The following is a 14,520-nucleotide window of genomic DNA, read 5'->3' as shown; positions in this document are numbered from 1 at the left end:
AGTAGTCAGGGTGTTGATTTCAAAATCAGACGAGAGTGGCCTTTCATTGTACAAACATGTGTTTTGGAATACAGTAAACCTTGCATTCACAGTTGGTTCGTCACAAATTCACATTTTGCTGTGGAACCTATCCTCGGCTATTTGCTGAAAAACCCACCAATTGGCATTTTTAGGAGTAATTGGTGTCAAGGAAGTATATGTTGGAGTAATACATCTCGATAGAGAGGCTAACATATCTTTTTATGTCAGGAAACAGCTACATTTAGCCTGGGTTGATAGGGAAGGTTACGGATACTCTGCTTCATGTGCATGTACACATTAATTTACCATGCATTTTTTTTAAGTACAATTTTCTGCAAGCCATTTCATTTTAAGGGTAATGTAAAGCAATTTTAAAATGTTTTGGGATTAGTGTTTGTATTATGTTTACGGTTTGAACTTTATATAGCTTGTCAATTCTAAACATGTTTCGAAGATGGGTGTCAGTTACTCCCAGATTTTTGCTGTTTGCTGCAGGGCCCTGTCTCTATCCCCTGCAAGCAGCAGGGGTTTGCTGTAATATTAGACATGGATACACACAACATGATTATACTGAATGTCAGAGTCTACTGGAATCCAAATGCTGTAGTTATGAAATGTATATGCTTACAGTTATCACACATTTTTTTCTGAGGGGAAAAGAGATATGTTTATTTGCCTTAGGTGGTTGATTGACCCGCAGTGTCTACTAGCAGGGTGGATTTGATTTGAGGAACTATGGTATACAGTGATAAAAACATACAAAAATGACTGTTTCACAGGTTCCTCTCACATCACAAGTTTGTTATGATTGTAGTAAAAATGTACAGATTTTTTCTTTGGTTTATCAAACAGGGGCCATTCCTGAATAAGTTTCTCAACATGGTGCCCTTGCTTTACCTTGGTGACGTGCAGTTTCCCCCCTGAGCCTCGAGTGCAGATGATAAAATGTTTGGAAAAGAGGAAGCACTGTCTCTCGCCTTCCTTCTTCAGAGACAAAGAACCCAGACGGCCCCTGGTGATCTTGCCTTTTTCACTCATGGGCACCTGGATCAGAGAACCTGTGGAAGGTCAGTACTGTCAGAAACACACAAACACCAGAGGTGGGACCAAGTCATTGCTTTGCAAGTCACAAGTAAGTCTCAAGTCTTTGCCCTCAACTTCCGAGTCAAGTCTGAAGTCGAGACATGCAAGTCCCAAGTCCTGCACTTTGAGTTTTGAGTTCTTTCGACTCATTTTACCAACAAAATAAAAATAGATTTTAATATTTAGAATATTTATATTTACTTAGGATGTATATATTATATACTGCATTTTAGATTTAATATAATTTAAAATCCATATTTAATTATCAAAACACATTTACTAAACAAGAGCATTGTACCTTTGAAAGAAAACTAGGGGACTGATCAAAATGTATGCATCATCAAAGCCAGTCGTCAATGGGGGTCTTAGTTGATTGCCCCTTCAAAACTGACTGTATGTTTTTCAGTTATTCTATGAAAATACTATGCTATGACTTATTTTTTTCTCACTTCGTTTCTGAAGTGACATTAAAAAGACCTGTCACAAATAAGAATTTGCATCCAGTAGTGCTGCAATTACTAATCGAGTATTCTACTGACAACTCTAGTATAAGGATAAAATATATTTTTGCTTGGTTAAAGAGCAATTATGAATGCACATGAGAAAATTAGACATTTCATTTAATAATGAACGACCAATTGGTTTCCTCTTTCCTCAATAGTATGTTTTTTGTAATTGTGCATATAGCAAGAAACTGCATTTTCTTGTCTACAAACATTTCTCGTGAGGCAATTTCAAACAAAAATATAAATAGATTTCAGTTCAAACTTGGCATTTCTTGTGAATATCAAAAACATAAGGCAACAATTTAAAAAAAGAACACAAGTTTGTCATCTTGTTATAAAGGTGCAATTTTATCCAACTGTGATATCTCAGTCGGAGTCACAAATATTACGTCAAAAATGGTGAAGAAAAGGACACAAAGAAAAATGTAGTCTCATGTCGAACAGATGCTAACTGTGTGCTGATCGATTGTTAAATAAAGTGAATACAAAAGAAATAGTACAAGACTGATTCTTGAAAACACTACACTGACTGAACTAGACTATAATGAACAGGAAGCCCAGACAGCACACGGCTGGCCAGCCGTGTAACTATTTGCGTGAGTTAGCTGCTAATGTGAGGAAAACAAGCATACGTGACGTCAAGTCCCGCAATTCCCACAATGCAAAGTGGATTTTTTTTCTTGTAATAATTAACGTCATCATTGTTACGTTAAATGTCACTAACATTTATGGTTGATTTATATTGTACTGTTTTTTTTCATTTTTCGCTTTTTTTTAATGAAACCGTTACTCTGTAGTGTATGAAAGAATTACCTATTGGTCAATTCCTCTACCAGAGAGTCCCCAACTAGGGTGTTAATTGTTAAAAGATAATAGGAGCTAACTGCATATTAGCAATAATGGTGCAGGTAATCACCAAAACCTCCAGCTTTAGTTGATACTTATTATATTTTCCTGTAGTGAAACAGTAAGTTGCACACATAGTTATAGAAAGAGAAAGCTACAAAGAGTTGGTTTCTCAGAACTTTGGTCAAAGTAGCAAGTCTTTTCAAGTCCAAGTGAAGTCACGAGTCATTGCTCTTCAAGTCCAAGTCGAGTTGCAAGTCCATCCATCCATCCATTTTCTTTTACCGCTTATCCTTACTCCTTACTAGGGTCACGGGCTGCTGGAGCATAGCCCAGCTATCTTCGGGCAGGAGGCGGGGTACACCCTGAACCGGTCGCCAGCCAATCACAGGGCACATAGAAACAACCAACCATTCGCACTCACATTCACACCTATGGGCAATTTAGAGTCTTCAATCAACCCACCACGCATGTTTTTGGGATGTGGGAGGAAACCGGAGTGCCCGGAGAAAGCCCACCCATGCACGGGGAGAACATGCAAACTCCACACAGGCGGGGCCGTGATTTGAACCCCGGACCTCAGAACTGTGAGGCAGATGTGTTAACCAGTCGTCCACCGTTCCGGAGTTGCAAGTCTTTTAACATATTGTCAAGTCGAGTGCTAAGTCATCAAAGGCATAACGAGTCCAAGTAATGTCCACACCTCTGACACACACAAAAGCACAATGCAGCTACAATTACAGTAGATAAAATAAACCAACATTGACTGTGCTCAAGGACTTTTCAAAGCCTTTTTTTGTGCCACAGTCTTCTTTAGGCCATTTTGAGTTTTGGGCGTAGAATCTAAAGAAATGAATGGGCTTGCATGGCCGTAGACTATGGCGATACCTTTTTTTCCACTCATGTTGATCTTTAAGTCCTTGTAAAGTGATCTCATAGACTTGTTTCTAAATACATGGACAAATATTTTTGTAAACACATTAGGCTACACATGTTTGAAGATAATGGCTGAAAACGTGTGAAGACTGAAAACTTTGTAGTACCAAACTGTTGAAATATAGCATTAAACTGCTTTTGACCATTAGTTTTTTCCAGATTTTTTTGGCCATTGCGAAAAGGATGTGTAGTGTCACACTTGGGCATCCAGCATGAGTCCCGATCCCCCACTATAAAAATACTTGAGCTTCTCAGTGACATAGTAGGGTGACCGGTCTGCAGTCACATTATGTCCCTACCAATGAGTAGGTTGACTTGTGTGCTTACTTTCTGATTATAGTCTACCAGTCAATTTTGAAGGTGAGCCTCCTAATGTAATTTGACATCATGTAAGTCACCATCATTTTTATAGAGCACGTATACACTGCTACAGTATCCACGGTAGTAGTATTTGATTGAGAGTTAATTAATTATTTGAGCAGGGCGTGGTTTCAGCACATTCAGCGGACAGACCTCCAGCACTTAAGAGTAGAGACAACAGCTTGATTCGTCAACATTTTTAACCATCATTTTATATACTTGGCATTTTTTTAATCATTGAAATTTAGCAGGTTATTAAGGTCGTTATCAAGGTTGTTAACAGCAATCTTATCTCACAAGACATTTATTTTTGCTCTACAGAGTCTTTAACACCTATAAAATACAAAATCAGTTGAAAAAAAAATGGTGGTAATAAAACAAACCTACCTTGTCTGACAAAGGTTTGGCTAGTGTCCAGCAGTACTTCGCAGCCCTCGACAATCATTCGCTCAATAGCCAGATTTTTTCGTATGTTCTCCGTCTCACTCACTTCATCGTGCATTATTCTGAAAAAAATAAATAAATAAACCAGGACCAGCCACACGATCTGAAAGAAGTACTGGATGCAAAAATCAAAGGCTTCATATGGTCAGTCATTTCATTTGAAATGAAGCAGTGATCTCCCTTTAAATGTACAGTACCTTAAACTGGCAGGCATAATTATCACTTGTCTTGTTTTCTTACAAACTAAACTCATCAGGTAGAAACAACAGGGAACTTATAAGTCATCAAAAGCTTAATTTAGTTAGGCAGTTCAATTAAATAACTCATATTAAAGATATGCACTACACACACTCAAGAGTGAAATACATCATGATTTTTGAATAGATATGTATAATTTTGATGATTATAGCTTTTCTTAGCAGTACGTTTCTGTATTTGAATGATTGAAAATACCAAGACGTACCTCGAAAGCTCCTCAAGTTTGGACTTGGCATAGTCCAAACTATTTCTCTCCACATGCTCATGAGGAGTGTGGGCCAGTAATTCGTGGAGGGTCAGGATATAACGAGGGATCTGACAGAGAGAAACACAGTCTGATAAAAAAAAATATTACTTGGCCAGATTGGTGTCACTCTTAAATTCTACTCAAATATAATCCATATAAATCTGGTATTTGAACTATTGCGCCGCGTCTATATCTTCCCATCTGTTTAACCATTAAAAAAACTCCCTTCCCCTTCCCCTTCAATACTGTAGCTGTTGGTTCGCAACTGTTGCCACCTCACAAGAAGTTGAAACTCATTACCCAGCTTTGAGAACCACAGGCAAGCGAACACAAATGACCTAATAGATACAATACATTAAGGGCCATAATTGCTTACTTGATGCGATGATGATAAAAGTGAAATAGTGCGGCAGCCACCCTGCTGCAGGGGCTGTAATTAACAATTAAAATTTCTACACTTGAACTCCATTTTTCAGTTCATACTAAACCTGAAGGCGGAATGTCCAGATTTATGTTTGCACTATAAAACAGCTATTAAAAAATCTGCACTGCTGAAGCAATAACAACTGATGTTGTGTTATTTGTGGGGAAAATGGAAAGTCCATACTGCAGTGCAGTTGTAGAGGTGCTGCTGTGTGTACCTGAAACATGGGGTAAGTTAGGAATGTCTCCAGCGTCCTTTCCTCGCAGTCGGGCTTGGCCTCATACTGCTTCAGTAGCTTGTCAAAGTCCCGGTTCTGTTTGCAGTGGGCCAAGATCTGCAGGCTGTACTGGTGGTTCCGCACAAACTCTTGGTAGATGTTTAACATCGGCAGCAAAATGTCAAAGAGGTCCGCTGTTAAGAGAGACGGAAGCATACTTTCTGTGGTGAGTGGGCAAGAACCTCATTGCTAAGTTTTAGACATATTGTTTCAAACCTTGGCCCGGAAGATGGACATACGACAAATTAATCACCTGCAATGTTAAGTCAAAGCAATGAAACTGGCCATTATTCAAAAGTGAGTGAGTGGACTGACTGTGAACTGGGCTTGAAACAGAGTTTATCTGCAGCTTTAGGTACCTTAACATTTTAGATTGACGATCATTCGAAATAAAAAAAGCATAAAACAATAATGCCTTAGGCCCCTTTAGGCCCATCCCACACTCAGTAATGCTGCTGAACCCAAGTGAAGTGGGCAACTGTAAAAGAATTACACATAACAACTCTCCATATAAAAAGCGATTGAGCGGCGTTGGTCTGTGGACCATCCAAAAATTCTGTGTAGTCTAATAGCTTTGCAGGGATACAACAATTCTGTTGAAAGAGTGATTCAATATAGTAACAATACCTATTCAATAGAAAGTATCAGTACTAGGAAAGACAGTTATTGAATGGACTGGACGACCCAGGAGGCTGAGCGTCGGGGACAGAAAAGCCTTCAAGCTAATGTCCCTTTGAAAGATACAAGATGCGCAGCCCCACCAGCAGCTCCAAGCTGGCAAAGACCAGCGTGACTCTAGCACACTCATCTACAGCTCTGAGAGCTTGATTAAAGTTTCAGTCAAAAAAAAAAAAAGAATTGGCTGCAACAGAAGAGCCAGATTGGAAGCCTGTCTGCAGGCAACAGAGAAGCGCAGTGGAGATTCCTTACAATTTGTGGACTAGCATAACTCCAGACATATTTACTGAACAAACATTCTCGGGCCAGATGGCTTGCACTTCAGAAATGTTTTATCGGAGCCTTATTCAAGTCGTCCGTTATGAGACAAGGAGGTGAAAGCCTGAATTAACACATTTGCAGCACACCTTTCACTCTGCGTACTGCATGCGCTGATGTTTACCATCAGCTCACTCCATCATGGTTCTTATTCCACCGTCTTGTATGAAGACATAACGTGACTGTCAGATGAAAACTCTGAATGAAACTTATCCATCCATCCATTTTCTGTACCGCTTATCCTCACTAGGATCGAGGGTATGATGGAGCCTATCCCAGCTGACTCTGGGCGAGAGGCCGGTTACGCCCTGAACTGGTCGCCAGCCAATCGCAAGGCACATATAAACAAACAACCATTGGCACTCACATACACACCTACGGGCAATTTAGAGTTTTCAGTCAACCTACCATGCATGTTCTTGGGATGTGGGAGGAAACCAGAGTACCCGGAGAAAACCCACGCGGGCACGGAGAGAACATGCAAACTTCACACAGGTGAGCCCAGTATTTGAACCTGGGTCCTCAAAACTGTGCGGCAGATGTGCTAACCAGTCAACCACCGTGCTAAAACACAAAGAACTGACTCTTAGATTGAAAACAGTGCTGGATATCCGTTTTCTATTCAGCATGTAGCGTTTCATTGGTTGTTTTGCTAGATAATAATTAATAATAATAGATAATAATAACCCATGCCAATACGAAGTTCGCTATTCATGAATTCAGCTATTCGTGTTTTTTTCGGGGGAACCTCTTATCAGCTATAAGCTGAGAATTTTATTTGGGGACTGTTTTGGGCTTTTTCTGCAGTGCAAGAAGATGGTGCCTAAACTCTGGCTAATAGGAACGTGTTAATTAGTGTCAATTAAGTATTTTGAAATAATGATGAGTCTTCTCCGCATGTTTTGCCCACAAATTTTTGGGGAAATCAAGTAAGTTGTAAGCCATTTACTTTTAATGTTTTAAGATGAGTCAGAAAGGATCATAAACTATTATAGTTTGTGGTATACAGTGGTGCCTCAAGATACGTATGAGTTTAATTTGTTCCATGACCACAATTGTCTTCTGTCATCTTTCCCCATTGAAATGAATGGAAATGCCATAAATCCGTACCAGCCACCCCCAAAACAACAAAAAAGGTGATGTGTTTTTTAATAATAAAAATAGCCCTCTATAATATTGTACTTTATAAAAACATACAGTAATGACATGTATAGATGGTATGTGTGCCTTGGCCTCCCGGGGGCAGTATAATACAGACATACTGGGTATACATGGAGATCTCTCAGCTCCTCAGTTTTCCACAGTAATATTAGTCATTCTTTGCAAAAGAATAAAGATTATATGCCTGTGAGTATTGTTGTATTATCTGTCTACATGTGTTGCCCCACTGTTTGTGTCAAAATATGCATTACTTAAATTGTTATAACACCACATCATTAGCCCATCTATGGCGCTTCCCATTACGTGATAGCATCAAGCTATCTGACTTTAAGACACTGCTATGTGGTTGTTTTAAATGCACGTGTATTTTTTTTGTTTTATGGTTAGTTTGACTGTAAACTACAACAGGGAGTGGCAATAAACACTTTGAAGCCTCTTTTTTGAAGAATTGTTCACATTCTGCTGCTTGTTGTGAAGTCAGTTGAGTTTACTGCCACCATACAGTGCTTTTACCTTGGTCGCAAATCAAAGCCAAAAATCTGTCAAACGACTGATCGTATCTCGAAAAACTTGTAAGTCGGATCTCAAGGCACCGCTGTATTTATGGTTTAAACTAGTGATTATATTTAATATAATATTTAAGGGGGAGATCACTGACTGGAATTTTTTTCACTATTTGCGGCAGGGTTCGGCCCCTATCCCTTGCAAATAACAAGGTTACTGTATGACAATAAATCAAAAATCATCAGCGAGTGGAGAAACAGGATTTTCATCGGACAGTGGCTATATGTGGTTGATTGGCCTTGGACTTTAACAAGACTAAAGGATCGTCGTCGACTCGCTTACCGAGCACCAGTGTCGGCCAGCTAGCTATCCTGGCCTTCAGGCCCTGATAGAAGATCTGGTGGAGGAACATGATGGTCTCGCTGACAAAGCAAATAATCACAAATGCAGTCATGAGATTTTCACAGTAAAAAGGTTTAGCATAGGTTTTGAGTTAGGATCCTCAAGTAGTCCCACTACCTGTTGAGGAAGATGCTGCTGACGTCGTCATGGGTGATGGGTGGCTTCTTTGAGCTCGCAGCCATGCGTAGCGGCCGCAAGAAGTTGTTGACCAGGATATGCAGTTGTTGGACGTACTCGGCCTCGGCCTCCAGCATGCTAAATACCACCTGGTTCCGCTTCCTCATGCTCTCCGCGTGAGGTGAGCGTATGTAGTCCTGGATAATGGTTTTCCACTTCCGGCGGCAAATCCAGCCTCGCAGGAAACTCTGGACCTGTGATGGAAATCCATTACATGGGTTGTGTTGTGTATGATTCCAAACATTTAGGACTATGTGTCCTCGAAGGTTTAGAAGTTTTTACGACCTTCCACAGACATTCACTAAAAATGATCGATGCATGCTGTGAATCCTGACAACCAAGCATTTGCACCAATGTTCTTCTACAACGGAAAATGCTCAATCATGTTTAATAGTACCGCCACTTCTCATATAAGATGTGTCCTATTTGAAACTGGCGACCAATTATCTTAATCAGCTCTGACACTGAAATTTTAGAGTGAGATGTGCTTTTTGAAGGAGCCCTCAAGGGGAGCAGTTGCTCCAGTGGATGCTGGCTAAAGAGCTCTTGACTGTGAGAAAGTTATTTTCATTCATTTAATTATTTTTAACTGGTAGCCAAATCTGTCTGCACACCAAGTTCCCCACCTTTTTGATCTTCTGGATCTCAGTGTCGTCATCACTTGGAGGTACCTCTGGATTGGACTGGATCTTCTCGTTGTCTTTCAGCAGCAAAGTGATCTAACATTCAACACAAAAAAAACAAGGTTTCTAGAAATCCTTAGATGATTGGCAGGTTATTGTATAGTCAAACGCTTGTCCAGTGTGCTGGAAGACTGAGTTTATGATCCAATAAAAGATCATAAACCCTGTATTGGACATCTATGTCCAGACAACTATTATAAAATGGCAGTTTTTAATCTCTTATAGTTGAGATTTTCTTGAAAAAATGACTTCTTGGGGGTGCTTGGAAGTCACATCTTTAAGCACTGACTCACAAAAATGTGGTTGAGGATCTCGGAAATGACTTCATGAACCCTTTCGCTATTTATTCTCTTGACACTTTCTTTGTTCCTTTCTCCATCTCCATTGTGGACATCCTGGACAAAAATATACTCAAGTGTTTCTTGCTAGATAGCACAAAGCAGGTTACCTCTGATTTTAGCCGCTCTATCTCGATTTCCCCGTCCTCTATCTGTTGTCTAAGTTGTTTGGCAACCGTTTTCTCCGTCTCCACTATTTGCAGTAGGTGTAGATACTTCTGCGTGAGGGTCTCGTGCTCTGTCGCCAGGTTCCTGTAACTACAGTGACACACAAATAGACACATTAAGGGCCTATTGTTGTTACATTTAATGGGTATGTGATCGATTTATTGAAGAAACAGCAGATGATCCCCATCGTTTGGTAGATTGACTTTGTAAAAACTTTTTGCCTGCATATGCATATAGATGACAGCTTTGTCCAAATAATTCCTTTTCACAGGAACCTGCAGAAATGACTGCATACCCTCCAATATGCATGCCGGACCAGCAGTTGGCGATGGCACTTTGTAAAGAAACACAAACCATACTCACACCTCGTGCTTGGATGAAACCATTTTTTTAATAACCATTGTCTGTATTGGGTTTAGAATTAGTCGGTTTTTTTAAAAAGGTATCATTCCAAAGGACATCATCCCATCCTCTAGGTGTCACTGTGGGATTTAGTTCTCGAGAGTATATGAGTAGGAACCTCTTGTTAATGAGCGGAACTGTTCGAGGATCACAAACAGTTTGACTCTTGCGTGGGTTTACATGCAATCATTACAGTTGTAACTTCACCAAATACGACAAATGTTAAGCAAAAGGAAGGTCAAATTGTGTCTTTAGCTCCTCTAGCAGCACCTTGTTGCCTTTATATTTAGGCTTAGCCACTACCTGAGTAATGGAACCACTGTGGATGCAGTAGCAATGGATTAAATGCACACTTTGCTGAAAAAACACTTTAAGCACAAATTGTAAACAGTATTGTGTTCCGACGACCATTTTTAGCATTTAGGTGATTGTTTATAAGAGATCCGTTTTTAAATGGTTGCATTTACAGGCTTCAATGTGCCATTGTCATACACATACAAAGCCAACCAGATTGCCAACATTTTTTGAGAATTTTCAGTTAAAGACGATTTTGCGGAAATGGCCCCTTAGTGCATTGGTTCACACAGGTAGTTTTTCCGCTACCTCTGCATGAGCAAGGTTTCTGTTCATTACCCACTCCAACATGAGATGTGCATGTTAAAAGGGGTCTGAAATCACTGCGGTGGACTCCTTCAAGCTCATGTAATCACGCCTCGGTCTGTTGTAAAAGTGTGATGCGAAATGATGCATATATCCTCAGTGCCTGGCTGTGTGTGCGCTCTTTGGCTAACGTCCTGTACATTAAGATTTGTTGCTTTGAGAAAGCACTAATCAAAGTACTTTTCAGTGGGGCCAATCAATTGACCTTTCACCACACAAATTCACAGTGCTGACATTTAGAGTGATTCCAACGCTTGGCTTTCAGTGTCCTCATTTGCGTTGTCTCGCTTATTAGACGGACCGATGCTGCATATACAAAATTAACTTAAAATTCCAAGGCTATCACTTGTTCAGCGGTTCACAAGCAGGACTTCAAGCAGTTCAGGGGGTTTGAACACTCGGATTGAACACTTTTCGAATTTAGTCTGAAACTGCATTCTATGCCAGTATGACAACATTCAATAAATCCTCATTAAAATAGTGAGGATGAAAACCAAATCCACAGCCCACCACAGATATGGATAGTGGGAAGCCTCAATTAGAGTGTGAAGTTCAATCTGAGACACGCTGCTCACGTCCTTTTATGTAGAAAGCAATTGTCACCATGGATGTAATTATCTAAATGTGTGAAGCCGCAGGAGTTGTGTGAACATGCACAGACGCGGGAATGTCTGTAGGTTCTGTCTGAAAGTTACTGATGAATACGGTTACACTTCTGATGCGCCATTTGGGTCAATAAGGTCATGTTTAAGTGCCACCTAGAAGAGCTAAGTGTTACCTGGCCTGTGTAATGGCGGCGACCCACTCATCACAGTCTTTGACGTCCTCTGTGCGCAGCTCCAAAGCCTTCTGGTTGTCATGGTTGAACATTACTGTAAAGTAATACTAGATAACACATACGGAGAGAGACAGAAAGAGATCATATTTTCAAAATGCATTCCTCCTGCTGCATCAACAGCAATGCCGAGAAACCGCCAGCCTTAACTGTGCAGCGTGTTCTCGCTGGAATTGTAAAAAAAGGTTAAGCCGTGTATTATGCTCATAACTACTCCCACTTTCATCTCAGTAGCATTGTATGTGTTCATCGGCTTCCTCTGCGCATGCATCCCTCATGAGATTCTACTAACTATGGCAAGGCTCAAACATTTGTCACTTTGTAAAAATCAATAAGTGAATAGAAATGATCTATACACTATATCTATAATCCTCCATAGTTTCTTCTAGTTTAAAGGGAACGAAATATAGTGGGATCCCATCGTAGCACAACAAATTAAAAAGACTCTGTTGTCACTTTTGTCGAGTTGAGGTTAATGCTCTGATTAAAAAAAAAAAAACATTAGAAGTTACTCATCAGTTACTCAGTACTTGAGTAGTTTTTTCACTGAACACTTTCTCTTATTTATTTGTGTGGAGGAATACTTTTTACTTTTGCTTGAGTCATATTATTCTAAATAACTCCAACTCGAGTACAATTTTTGGCTAGTTGACCCACCTCAAACAGATTCATTAAACAAGTTCTGTAAAATCATGTTTTAATATTCAAACTTCTTGAGATTTGGGGGTTTTCATTAGTTGTAAGATATCGTCATTATAAATATAAAAAAATCCCTCCATCCATCCATTTTCTGAGCCGCTTATCCTCACAAGGGTTGCGGGCGTGCTGGAGCCTATCCCAGCTTTCATCGGGCAGGAGGCGGGGTACACCCTGAACTGGTTGCCAGCCAATCGCAGGGCACATAGAAACAAACAACCATTCGCACTCACATTCACACCTACGGGCAACTTAGAGTTGTCAATTAACCTAGCATGCATGTTTTGGGGATGTGGGAGGAAACCGGAGTGGCCGGAGAAAACCCACGCAAGCACAGGGAGAACATGCAAACTCCACACAGGCGGGGCCGGGGATTGAACCCCGGTCCTCAGAACTGTGAGGCAGATGCTCTAACCAGTCGCCACCGTGACGCCATATAAAAAAAATAATAATAATAATAAAATCATGAAACACCTGCAACCCTAGTGAGGATAAGCGGTATAGAAGGTGGATGCATGGATGGACGGATGGACAGATGGATGGATGGATGAAAAAAAATCATGAAAAATTTCACCCTGTGTGCAGTGACTCTATATGAGTTTCACTTTTTCAATTAAAAAACTGAAATAAGTTAAGTTTTTCCACAATGATTTATTGAGACGCCCCTTTATAAACATTTGCACATGTAAAATGGGATTAAGGAGTCAGCACAATAACACATAAAATAACGTTGTCAACCGACACAAAACTACTGTAAATCAGCTACCACTAATTACACAAAATTCAACAAAACTCTAAACCTCCCTATTTTAGTCAAAATCACGTGAAATTAATTTCTTAAAGGTTTCTCACCCCAAAACCCTCAATGTGGAACAACAGTAGAGCAGTCTATTTGTGGTGGAGGCGCAGATGTAAATGACCCCTTAAAAATCCACTATTGGTTTTTCATCCACCCCAAATGCCAAGAGTGAATCATTGACGGAGGGAACCAACAACATTCCATATTTCCCGATGATGAGGAGTACAACAAAAGCGTTTGTCAATAACACACTTCGTGGTTCTTCCATGTTAGCATGTCCTGACTTTCTCCGAGTTATTACATTTTTGAAATAATAATAATAAACTGCCATAATGACATTTAGTATGAGCATTGTACCAATCAAAATATATAATAAATTTTTTATTCACAATTCACAATAATTTCACACAACCTGCGACCCGAGTGAGGAGAAACGGTTCGGAAAATGGATTGATGGATGAATGAATTTTTTTTGAACCTGGTCCATCCAATCTATGTTGGTTGCCTAGCAACTGCCTCCTGCCATAAAAGTTTAGCGCATGAAACCTTTTGGACGTCATATGATGTCTCGTATTTTGTGAACATATTTAGAAATTTACCTACATAACATTACATTCCTATTACATTTACCTATTTATATATATATATACTGTATACTGTATGCATATCGATATATAAATAAATACAGTGCCATGAAAAAGTATTTACCCCCTTCTCAAATTCTTAATTTTTTTCATAGTTTCCCCACTTTGATGTTTAAGATCATCAAACCAGTGTAAATATCAGACAACGATAAGCCAAGTAAACATAAACTGCAGTTTTTAAATTGTTTTATTTATTCAGGAAAAAAAATCTACCTGGCCCTGTGAGAAAAAGTAAGTGTCCCCCCAAAATCATCAATTAACATTGGCTAATCACATTTTTTGGAAAGTTGAACCTTACCAGGAGTGGCCGGCCCTACAAAAATTACCCCTAGAGCACAGCGACAACTCATCCAGGAGGTCACAAATGACCCCAGTACAAGATCTCAAGAACTGCAGGCCTCCACTGCCTCAGTAAAGGTCAGTTTTCATGACTTAACAATAGCGAAGAAACTGGGCAAAAATGGCATCCATGAGGTGCGAAAACCACTGCTGACTAAGAAGAACAAAGGCTTGTCTTACAAAAAAAAACATCTGGAAGAATATTCTATGGACTGACAAGAAAAAAGCTAACTTTTTGGAAGGTGTGTGTCTCGTTACATCTGGTGTAAATGTAACAATGCATTTCAGAAAAAGAACATCACACCAACAGTCAA

At 39.8% G+C, this 14,520-nt stretch overlaps 1 protein-coding gene across 1 annotated transcript in view; it reads right to left on the bottom strand.

Moving 5' to 3' along the window:
• Positions 1 to 14,520, bottom strand: part of LOC133474247 (ras-specific guanine nucleotide-releasing factor 1-like) — a 53,538-nt gene that overhangs the window by 26,357 nt on the left and 12,661 nt on the right. Inside the window, exons 2-10 of the mRNA XM_061765735.1 lie at positions 11,672 to 11,778; positions 9,774 to 9,921; positions 9,269 to 9,361; positions 8,583 to 8,836; positions 8,406 to 8,485; positions 5,343 to 5,536; positions 4,660 to 4,769; positions 4,140 to 4,258; positions 919 to 1,079 (exon numbers count right to left, since the gene is read on the bottom strand). Of these exons, the coding sequence (XP_061621719.1) occupies positions 919 to 1,079; positions 4,140 to 4,258; positions 4,660 to 4,769; positions 5,343 to 5,536; positions 8,406 to 8,485; positions 8,583 to 8,836; positions 9,269 to 9,361; positions 9,774 to 9,921; positions 11,672 to 11,778 (1,266 nt within the window). The remainder of the gene's footprint in view (positions 1 to 918; positions 1,080 to 4,139; positions 4,259 to 4,659; positions 4,770 to 5,342; positions 5,537 to 8,405; positions 8,486 to 8,582; positions 8,837 to 9,268; positions 9,362 to 9,773; positions 9,922 to 11,671; positions 11,779 to 14,520) is intronic.

Source organism: Phyllopteryx taeniolatus, chromosome 2 (genome assembly GCF_024500385.1).
Source record: "Phyllopteryx taeniolatus isolate TA_2022b chromosome 2, UOR_Ptae_1.2, whole genome shotgun sequence".
NCBI classification, from domain to species: domain Eukaryota; kingdom Metazoa; phylum Chordata; class Actinopteri; order Syngnathiformes; family Syngnathidae; genus Phyllopteryx; species Phyllopteryx taeniolatus.
Note: the sequence above shows the minus strand (reverse complement) of the source record. Positions and strands in the feature narration are given on the sequence as shown.